The 11,795-nt window shown below is 44.4% G+C and overlaps 1 protein-coding gene across 1 annotated transcript; it reads left to right on the top strand.

Moving 5' to 3' along the window:
* The first annotated feature begins 263 nt into the window (after window positions 1-263).
* Window positions 264-959, top strand: LOC116067188 (extensin-like). The gene has a single exon (XM_031323518.1). The coding sequence runs from the start codon at window positions 264-266 to the stop codon at window positions 957-959; it is 696 nt and encodes a 231-aa protein (XP_031179378.1).
* Window positions 960-11,795: the final 10,836 nt, after the last annotated feature.

Consider the following 11,795-nt stretch of genomic DNA (forward strand, 5'->3'; position numbering starts at 1 on the left):
GACCTTACATTATGACATTCTCACACTTCATTCTTTTTTCTTTGTTTAAAGTTAATAGTTTTGGTTTACAGTGAAATATCTTGATTGGCCTATACTTGTTGTTGGTGTCTCCTCATTCTTTGCCACAGGCTGTGAGCCGGCTTGTGACATCATACACTGACCTAATGCTGTTGACGTCAGTGCCAATTATTTTCCGAGATATGTTTACAATTTTTCCCAGTCTGTTCTTGTTGGTTACACTCAAATTGCCAAACCAGCAGATCATGGCAAAGGTTAAGATTGACTCAACAATTGGCGTAAGCTCTGGCTGTGCCACAGCGCTGTCCCTTTTACTACTACTACTGCCCCATACCACCACCTCCTACCCCATACCACCACCTACTACCCCATACCCCCACCTACTACCCCATACCCCCACCTACTGCCCCATACCCACACCTACTACCCCATACCCCCACCTACTACCCCATACCCACACCTACTACCCCATACCCCCACCTACTACCCCATACCCACACCTACTACCCCATACCACCACCTACTACCCCATACCACCACCTACTACCCCATACCCACACCTACTACCCCATACCACCACCTACTACCCCATACCCCCACCTACTACCCCATACCCACACCTACTACCCCATACCACCATCTACTACCCCATACCACCACCTACTACCCCATACCCACACCGACTACCCCATACCACCACCTACTACCCCATACCCACACCTACTACCCCATACCCCCACCTACTACCCCATACCCCCACCTACTACCCCATACCCCCCACCTACTGCCCCATACCCCCCACCTACTGCCCCATACCCCCCACCTACTACCCCATAGCCCCACCTACTGCCCCATACCCCCCACCTACTATCCCATACCCCCCACCTACTACCCCATACCCCCCACCTACTACCTCATACCACCACAGCGCTGTGGCGTAAGCTCTGGCTGCGCCACAGATAGTTCTAGTAGAGTTGTAGTTCTAGTAGAGTTGTAGTTGTAGTTCTAGTAGAGTTGTAGTTCTAGTAGAGTTGTAGTTGTAGTTCTAGTTCTACATTGAATAAAGAAGAAACCTCCGTTTAGCTTGTCCCTACTAACCCTAACCCTTATGTACAAAGGGGGCTTGTGGGAATAGCTAGTCCTCTTCTCAGTTTAAAAAAAGGGTTGTCACTGGTTAAATTGATCTAACCCTGTTTAGTCTATCGTGACTACACACATTCACGTCTTGTTTAAAGAAGTCTCCCTTTCCTCATAAACTATGTATTTAGCAGCAGCGTTTCCCTTCACAGTGTGATGAAACAGGATCGGTGTGGAAGAGACAGAATAGATGAATGACTGGTTTCAGTTTTACCCAGCTGGATAATATTAACACGCTCTCACAATCCTGTTTTCTCTCTGGGTAGAAACATTCATCCCAAGCAGCCAGAATTACACTGTGAATTATGAATGGCAGCGGACCATTTCTGTGTGTGTGTGTGTGTGTGTGTGTGTGTGTCTCTGTGTGTGTGTCTGTGTGTGTGTGTCTCTCTTTCTGTGTGTGTGTGTGTGTGTGTGTGTGTGTCTCTTTCTGTGTGTGTGTGTGTGTGTGTGTGTGTGTGTGTCTCTCTTTCTGTGTGTGTCTGTGTGTGTGTGTATATATCTCTCTGTCTGTGTGTGTGTGTTTGTGTGTGTCTCTCTGTGTCTGTGTGTATGTGTGTGTGTGTGTGTGTGTGTGTCTCTTTCTGTGTGTGTGTGTGTGTGTGTGTCTCTCTCTTTCTGTGTGTGTGTGTGTGTGTGTGAGTGTCTTTCTCTGTGTGTGTGTGTGTGTGTGTATCTCTCTTTCTGTGTGTGTGTGTGTGTGTGTGTGTGTGTGTGTGTGTGTGTGTGTATCTCTCTCTCTTTCTGTGTGTGTGTGTGTGTGTGTGTGTCTCTTTCTGTGTCTGTGTGTGTATGACTGTGTGTGTGACTGTGTGTGTGTGTGTGTGTGTGTGTGTGTGTGTGTGTGTGTGTGTGTGTGTGTGTGTGTGTGTATGATGGCTGATTGCAGGTTGCCTCGCTGCCACGTATGACTGCAGCACAGTCCCATTTTCTTTTTTTCTTTTAGTCAGAATTTATGAAGGAATCTAAAATGATTACAGTCTTTTTCCTTATCCTACCATATGTTACTCCTTCCTCAGGCCTGACAGGTAATTTTAGGAGAGATTTGAAAGAGAATTCAGGGCTAGGCAAATGTAACTGAACGTACACTCGGCTATAAAAGCAAAAATGTTGTTGCTTTTGCTCTGGTAAAGGATGGTCTGTGGTTTCTGGCTAAAGGAGATAGAACGGTTTCCTTGGTGTTTACATTTCACTTCCCTTATTTGAAGGACATTCTTCTTCATCTTTAGATAGTTATAGTTTTATTTTTCTGATATACCTAGTGGTGGAAAGAACCAAAGTACATTCACGTACTATTTAATCAAGACTGTCCTCCCCCGAAGAGTATGAGGGCGTGCCCTGACAGTACCTAGGTAAGGACTACTAGCCAGTCAGAAGCAGAGAATGAGGGCGTGTCCTGACAGTACCTAGGTAAGGACTACTAGCCAGTCAGGAGCAGAGTATGAGGGCGTGCCCTGACAGTACCTAGGTAAGGACTACTAGCCAGTCAGAAGCAGAGAATGAGGGCGTGTCCTGACAGTACCTAGGTAAGGACTACTAGCCAGTCAGAAGCAGAGTATGAGGGCGTGCCCTGACAGTACCTAGGTAAGGACTACTAGCCAGTCAGAAGCAGAGAATGAGGGCATGTCCTGACAGTACCTAGGTGAGGACTACTAGCCAGTCAGAAGCAGAGAATGAGGGCGTGCCCTGACAGTACCTAGGTGAGGACTACTAGCCAGTCAGAAGCAGAGTATGAGGGCGTGCCATGCTAGCAGCTAGGTGAGCATTATAACGTGTGTTCCAAAGTGACCACGTTTGTCTCTGAAGTAAAGGCTGGACTACAATAGAGCTGTTTGGAGCAGTTTGTGAACAGTGTTTTCTGTTGGAGATGGTAAGTCCCGTTGGGGGGGACTTTGGGCTTTTTCACTTTGTAAACCGGTAACGTAAATAAAGGAATGGAGAAAAGCCAAAAAGCATAATATGAGCACTTCAAGGCTTAGAAATTACCCGGTACAAGATGTTTTGGGTTTGTGACCGGAAGATTGTCGGTTTAATCCTGTCATATCGAGCTTTTTTGTCTCAGCTTTGTTGTCTTTTTTTTTTTTTTTTATGTATATTTCTGTATGTTTTTGCCACTTCCTGTTATATTTTGATAGTCACCATCTTGTCTCGTTTCAGGTCACTTTACTTCCTGGTCTTTGTCTGCCAACCCCCCTCCCCAAATGTGATGTACCTGTAAACAATTGCCTCCCCTCTGTCTGTGCATATTTCCTCAGTCCTGTGCCAGTTTGTCTAGTGTTGCTTCTAGTGAGTTTCTCGCAGGGATGCACCGAATCCAGGATTCGGCTGAATATTGGGCTTTTTGACGGGGTTGGGTTTCTGGCGAATTTTTTCCCACCGAACCCTACGCTTGCACTACGCTGGTCACCGTAATTACGGCACCGTTGATTACGGGAAGGTGTTTACGTAGGTGGAGCGTTCAATGCAGTAGGCTGTGAGGAAGTGAAAATGGAACTCTGTAGCAGAAAAAGTGTAGTTTGGCAGTACTTTCAGTCAAAAGAAGGCCATTCAAGTCCAGCTACATGTTCAATCTGCAATGCTGATTAGTCTGGTGGTGGCGAGGACCCTAAACTATACACAACATCACCGCTGTTACAACATCTGGTAGGAAACATCCGGAAGAATACGAGTTGTGCATGAAGGAATCTACAGACAGCAGCCAAAATGCAGCAACTTCAGGTACAGCAAAGGAAGGACAGTCACTGTTTACTTCATTAATGAGTTTACTGTGTTCATGGACTGAGGATGGGACGAGGATTCAGCAGAATCTCAACCAGGGAATTCGGTATTCGGCCAAACCCCAAAAATCTGGATTCAGTGCATCCCTAGTTTCTCGACGCTGCTTTGTCTTCTGGTTTTCGATCCTTGCCTCTGAGTTTTTGGTTCTTTCGCCTCTTTTTTGATACAGTTTGTGAATAAACTTGTTGGACTTTGACAACACAGAACGAGTCATGCGTTTGTGAGTCCAATACCCTGTGTGAGCTTTCAGTCGGATGCCTGGAACGTAAGGATATGGGTGGGGGAAAGAGGAGCGCTTGTGCCTCACTTGGTGCACTTGAGCAAGGCACGTAACACCCCAATCTGCTCCAGTGGACATAACTAAATGGTTTTCCAGATACTTTGCATGTAAACTTTCAGCCCGGTCTCACGGCAGGTTGTGTAAATGTCACGTTATTTGTAATCTATTGATATGTGTTCACGGGAACATTTTTCTCATTTTTTACGTGGTGGCCAGCATGAAAATGTGAAGTAATGTATTTCAATGGGAAGCATATTTCGTGGCCACAGCACGAAAATGGTAGGGAGTAGTATAAAGAGCCGAAAATCCGCGTAGGGAGATTGGTTGGGGGGGTGGATGGGTCAAACATCACAGGACTTTCACCCGGGCGAGCGGGGACCGCGTCCCGCGTGTGGCGTTTTGTTTCCCGTAGTCTTCCTAATCACAACCGTCCCGTTATTGTCGCGCGTCCCCCGCGGCCGTCTCCCGGCGTGTGAGGCGTCTTTTCCCCGTAGGGTATTTCCTAAACCCAACCTCCGCCATCCCGTTATTGTCACGCGTCCCCTGCGGCCGTTTCCCAGCATATGGGGCGTCCTTTTCGGCCGTCTCCCGGTAAAAAAACGTGCCCGTGAACACGTAAAAATAACGTGACATTTACACGTAAAAAACGTGCCCGTGAACACGTATCAATAGATTAAAAATAACGTGACATTTACGCGTAAAAAACGAGAAAAACGTGCCCGTGAACACGTATCAATAGATTAAAAATAACGTGACATTTACGCGTAAAAAACGAGAAAAACGTGCCCGTGAACACGTATCAATAGATTAAAAATAACGTGACATTTACGCGTAAAAAACGAGAAAAACGTGCCCGTGAACACGTATCAATAGATTAAAAATAACGTGACATTTACGCGTAAAAAACGAGAAAAACGTGCCCGTGAACACGTATCAATAGATTAAAAATAACGTGACATTTACACGAATTGCCGTGAGACTGCGTTGAAACTTTTCCTCATTATGTTGATAAGAAACTGTATTCTGGTTTTGTCATTTTCTTTTATTTACAAAATGAACGCGATTTTACTACCACATACAAATATGTTGTACTAACAGCATTAAAGAGACCATCATTTAATACACACACATTGTATATTCATATATTAAGCCTGTAATTGTACATTTTTCAAGGTATGTGCTTCTTATATAGATGAGTTTTTATATGATGCCTCTCTGTGGCCGAAGGGGATTCACTCACTCCCCCTCCCCTGACTTTATTACTGAAGATAAAGAAGACATCAGTTTCTGAAAGTGGTTTAAGCGAGCGGATAGAGGCAGATTTATCCCTCAAAAGAAAACAATAAAGGCCTATCTCTTAGCAGCAGCGGCCAGCGCCTGGAAGAAATGGCCAATTACAGAAGAGAAAGTAGAGAGCCTGGCCGGCCGCTGCTCCTACTCATCACAAAAACACTAACAAGATAACATGTCTGTGTGCGCTCAGTTATTCCATTATTAGGATATTTATTTATAAAAGAATGGACAAAATCACTGGAGTTCTCTTAAAATTTTGTTTACTTGCAGCAGTCAGTTTACAGCACTTCAGCATAAGTACACAAAATGACCGTTGATAGTCTTTAACAGCAGCTTTTTATAGGGAGAAGGAGCCGTCTGGCGAGGTCGGTGACTCGAGTCTGTTCGGTGTGTCCCGTGCCGTCGGCCGTCCGAGGAGCCGTCGGCCTTCATTTGGGCTGACCTGACATGTTCAGTTGGAGACAGGACAGTCGGGACTCACCCGGAAATGGCGAGTGGATGAGCCGCTCAAAATCTGAGGAAAATCTGTTAAACTTACCTTTGTTGATCTGAAATGAAGACAGATTCAGCAACTGCACGGCCTATTTCTCTCTTAAAATGTTTTCAGAAACATGTTTCGGTGAACTATTTTAGTACAGTATGAGATCGTATTCTGAACGAGCCGCCATGACAGTCTGGCTGTGAATTTCCGGAGAAAAAAGAACCACGTGACGCGTTCGTCCAATCAGCTGCCGGTCTTCATTTTCTGGGAAACAATCAAGGGGGTAAGCTTCGCTTCAGAGCTCGAATCTCCTACGGCCCAAATTTTGATGCTACAAAGCACTCACCTCCCGTTTGCATCCCATTGACTGCCATTCATTTTGGCGTCACTTTGACAGCGAATAACTTTACATCTGAAGAGTTTAAAGACTCTATTTGTCCATTGTTTATTTCTAAAGAAACACGACAATGTATAAAAGGCTCCATTACCTTGTACCTCACGTTATGGCTCCGTAGCAGACGTTTTTATAAAAATAGGCTAACGATTGTGTCATAACCACGAGACTTACTGTCTCATAGTAGAGGAATTACCGTATAGTACAGGAGAAGCTCTCAGGCAGTTTGGACTTCTATTAGCTGTTTAAGTTTAATTACTAATGTTAACTATCATTTTAGTGATCAATAATTAGCCTGTGTCTATGTTATCTCCTTACATATACCTACGCTCTCCGTCTCTGCTAGATTGGGAATGATTGAGATTTCTCTTGGCACAGCTACCAGAAGACTTCCAACTTTCAGACAGGTTGCTCACGTCACATCTACGTCTTCAAGCTCAGTTGGAGGCTGCTCAGTAACGCTCAGCCATCACCGGGAAAGTGCTTCTAAAGGCCTTCACTGGTCTCCGTCCAGAGACACGGGATCTGTTGGTCCATTCTTATATACAGTCTATGGAAACAATCAGACTGTTAATGGAAACAATACAGAGCAGCGCCGCCTGCTGCTATGGAAACGTATTACGTTTCGCGCACGCACAGAGCGTACGCTCAAGTCGAAGTCTCCTCAGTGTGTTCTGAGGCATTTTTTGGACCTCAGGGACCCGACTGATCAGTTCGACTGGCTTTACTGCCGACGGTCGGCCCGTCTGGTTGGTGTGTCAGGGCCCTAAGAGAAACTGTCCTGTGGTCAGGCTTGACGTCTCCTCCGCGTGCCCAGCCTTCAGGGGTTTTCTGTGCTTTCCACAAGGTCAGTGATAGTCATGATTATCATGTGAGAAACAGAAATGGATGCATGGTTTCTTATGCAAATAGTCTAGGCAAGAATAGGTTGAAGAAAGCGACAAAACTTTAAAAAAAAGAATGTGAAAATTCAAAAACAGCAACAAAAAAAGCGACAACCTTGTGTCACGTGTCACGTTTCCTAAACCCAACCATCGCTTTCTTCTTTTCCTAAACCCAACCGTCCCGTTGTTGTAGAACTTAGATCGGCCCAAAAAATCAAGCCCGAACCTGCCCGAGCACGTTGGGTCCGAGCCCGGCCCGACACATTAACTGTAATTATGAGCCCGAGCCCGATTTAAACCCAACAATTTTTGAATACGTGGGCCGCTGACGTTTAGAATAATACAACAAGGACGAAGCCTGTAAACTGCTGTTAGTTTATTCAGAATGGAACGGATCGCAAGTGGATCCGAATGAAGAAACGTAAAAAAAAAGAAACAATGATGAACAACATATTGTTGTCACTGCCCATGACTTGTTTAAACTGCTTCCATACCTCCGACTTTCCTCCACACTTGCTCAAAGTTAATTAATCCTGTTGTTCTTTTTTTCTTTACATCTTCAAGCTCCCGGTGTGATGCGTGCGAGAGGAGGAGACTCCGTGCATGACACGTGCTGCATTTTGTAACTGCAGCCTAAATTTTGTACACATTTTTTACTTTTATATAGCCTATATATATATTTATAATTTTTCTGATTATGGCATAGCTATCTCTCCACCCAAATAGGATAATAAGGTAATGAATAAAAAAAAAAAAAAAAAAAGAATTGCTTGATCAAGGGTCCGGCCCGGCCCGAGGATGTGGCGGAAAATAACGGCCCGAGCCCGACCCGAGGTCCGGCCGAATCTAAACTCTACGTTGTTGTTGAATCGTGCTGTGCACGTTTAAAGAATGTGCTGATCATCACGAAAAAAACAAAATAAACGTGTTCTAAACACGAATCGATAGATTAAATTACGTGACCATTTCACAAACTGCCGTGAGACTGGTTTGAACGTTAACCATCTGCTGCAGTAGCTTCAGGGGCAGGCTTACCAAAATTATGAGAGTGTAGTTTGAGTTGGCTTTCCTGTCATATCTACTTTAGTGATTCAAGTTAATGTCATGTTTGAACAGAGAATGACAGTCAAGTAACTGTGTTGTTGTTCCTGGGTTACTCGCATTTAGGGTTGGGTATCGTTTGTTTTTTTTCCGATACCGGTGCCTAAAAGGTGCCTGATCCGATAAAACCGAAAAAAAGAAGGGTACTAAACAACAGTTGGCGACATTTAAGAACAACTTGTTTATTGTTTATCAGAGTGCATTTGATTTCTGAAGGAACTGACTACTGGACTGCTAGATATTAAGTTAAGTACAGACTTTATTTGGGTTTTTTCCCACCAGATGGGAAAAGGGTATTTTACAATAACTTTGAATGCACCGCGAGGCTGTAGGTTACCAGTTTCAGTGAACGCACCGTCTGTGTTTTTCCGACGTCGTCATCTGCTGCGCTGCAGAGCAGACTGTTGAAATACAGTCACACTTTACACTGTTTAACGTTAGCTGTCAGCATTTTAACCCTGTTTAATCCAGCTGCTAGCTAAAAGTAGGCTAACGTTACCTGCTGTTGAGTGTAGTGTAAAGTCAGGCACCGAAATAAGGTACTGAAATTTTCGTTCTTATTCGGTCTCATTACTACCGTTTAGGTCGGAACCGGTGCCCTGTTGGCACCGCGTTTCGGTACCCAACCCTACTCGCAATACAGACAGGGTTAATTTATGGCCAAAATGTTACGTATCCTCGCACTTTTGTAAGTGGGTATATGGAAATTCTTGACCTTTCTTAGTGGGTATATGGCATATACCTGCGTATCACCTAGACTGCACGCCAGTGGTGTAGTCTACGTGATACGCAAGTATACGCAGTATACCCACTAAGAAAGGTCAAGAATTTCCATATACCCACTTAACAAATGCCCAATGACACGCAACAACATACTTTCCATTATATTTGTGATATATTTTGAATTGTCATCTGTTATTTTCTTCTTCACATAGGCTAAATAAAGGGATTTCCACCGTAAATTGGTGCATAAAAGTGTATCCGAATACAGGAAATCTGGCAGGAGGCTGAGGTCCATCAGGACCTCAACCACACGCCACATGAACAGCTTTTTCCCCTCTGCCACTAGCCTTATCAACAAGGCCCGGTACCCATCCTGACTCTCTCCACACCCCACCTCCGCCACTGTACTCTCTCTGCTGTAGCATTCCTTTTTACTACTGTTTAACTTATTTTATTTTTTATTTACATTTATTTTATCGTTATTAATACATACTGTGTGTATATGTTTATACTTATATTGTTTACATTCTTTTTATCCTTCTTATATTTGAGAATGTGTGACATGCACCAACAACAACATGACAAATTCCTCGTATGTGCAAAAAACGTACTTGGCAATAAAGCCCTTTCTGATTCTGAAATGAAAAAACATACAGTGGAGAGAGAGAGAGAGAGAGAGAGAGAGAGAGAGAAGGAGAGGGGGAGAGAGAGCGACGGAGACAGAGACTAGCCAGTCAGAAGCAGAGTATGAGTGCGTGCCCTGACAGTACCTAGGTAAGGACTACTAGCCAGTCAGAAGCAGAGTATGAGTGCGTGCCCTGACAGTACCTAGGTAAGGACTACTAGCCAGTCAGAAGCAGAGTATGAGAGCCCTGACAGTACCTAGGTAAGGACTACTAGCCAGTCAGAAGCAGAGTATGAGGGCGTGCCCTGACAGTACCTAGGTAAGGACTACTAGCCAGTCAGAAGCAGAGTATGAGGGCGTGCCCTGACAGTACCTAGGTAAGGACTACTAGCCAGTCAGAAGCAGAGTATGAGGGCGTGCCATGCTAGCAGCTAGGTGAGCATTATAACGTGTGTTCCAAAGTGACCACGTTTGTCTCTGAAGTAAAGGCTGGACTACAATAGAGCTGTTTGGAGCAGTTGGTGAACAGTGTTTTCTGTTGGAGATGGTAAGTCCCGTTGGGGGGGACTTTGGGCTTTTTCACTTCGTAAACATATAACATGCACAGAAAAGATATATAACACAATAAAGGAAAGGGAAAAAGCCAAAAAGCAGAATATGAGCACTTTAAAGAAAATGATGCCCCTCTTGGTGTGTCCGCTTTCGTAGCCAGTCAGATTTTTATTCAATGATTCTGATTTCGGTGTGTTGAGCGGATCACCGAGCCAATCAGATCTGTCCAAGACCTTTAAAAGTGCTTTCAGACAGTGAGAGGACGCTGCTGCCTCCTTTATTATTTCCAATGTGGCTCGTCTGTGACCATAGTAACAAAGAAATATTATGCAGAAGCTATTTTTGCTTTGATCTCTGTACTCTGAGTTATACACCTCCTCACCAGCTGTGAGCAAACATATCAATTAACAAACACAGTTTCAGCTCACAGCTTTGATTATCTGATCCGAGCTAATAAACCGTGTTTATAACACAACTTATCATGTCGTGTTTCTAAGCATTTCCTCTATTTTAAGCTGCAATCTGCTCCATTACACCACGTAATGAGCTTACAGTAGGTGGAAAGCAGCAGCCTGTGGTGCATAGTAAAGGATAGGTTAGTAGGAAAAGCTAAAAGGGCTCTGCATCAAAAGCTTATGCATATAAATGAACATAAGCTCAATTGTGTAAACACTTAAAAATCTTTGTTTTCTGTAACTTAAGTTAAGCTGATCTGTTTTCACCCCGCCCATCAAAGAATCAGAATCAGAAAATTGATAAGCAGAATCAAAATCAATATAATTCAAATGATTCCCAGCCCTAAAAAATTGTCAGGGTTGGGGACAGAAGGCGCAGACTGGAGTTGGTGCAAAATAGTCTGTTTATAACTGTCCGTCCACACCGCGGCCGACTTGATCTTCTAAAGATACAGGAAGTCATTCATTTTCAATGGAAGCTGCTTCTCTCAGCTGCAAGGAGCGGAAAATCTGTCGGCATCGCGTTTTGGGCGTTTTGAGCGACCAGAGCGTCAATCAGAAAGTTGAAAGTAGGTCAACTTTATGGTAATGAGCTATGACGCGGTTCAGCGGCAACCAATCAGAATATAGACGTCCTTCACGCTGGCTGATTCCAGAGAAACATACGATGTAAACTTTGGTTCCTACCAAAACATTAGTTCAGAGAAAAAGGAGGAGAAGCTCATCATGGCCGTTGCTGGGTTCCCTATCATTTATGATATTTGCGTATAGGGACCAGTTAACGTTACCTGCCGGTCACATGGTCTCTAAACAGTCCGCTCACGGTGAAGTCCTGCACGGATCAACAGCTGGCGGCTGCTCGCTCTGCCTGCACGCTGCTGCGGTTCAGCGGCTAACGAGCGAGCTAACTGCTAACAGACACCGCTGCGACCAACAACCAATACACATTCTGTCATTATATATGTCATTTATAAAAGGTTCCTAGTGTCAGTGTATTGGCCGTGCAGTGGCTGCTTGATCTTTTTCCATGATGAACATAGAATGCTGCTACGTCAGAGCGGCCAAAGCCTCAAA

The sequence above is a fragment of the Sander lucioperca genome, chromosome 3 (assembly GCF_008315115.2).
Source record: "Sander lucioperca isolate FBNREF2018 chromosome 3, SLUC_FBN_1.2, whole genome shotgun sequence".
Taxonomy (NCBI): Eukaryota; Metazoa; Chordata; class Actinopteri; order Perciformes; family Percidae; genus Sander; species Sander lucioperca.

What these genes read in the sequence shown, in the direction of transcription:
- LOC116067188 (XM_031323518.1), top strand. Translation starts at nt 264, where the DNA reads ATGGCAAAGGTTAAGATTGACTCAACAATTGGCGTAAGCTCTGGCTGT.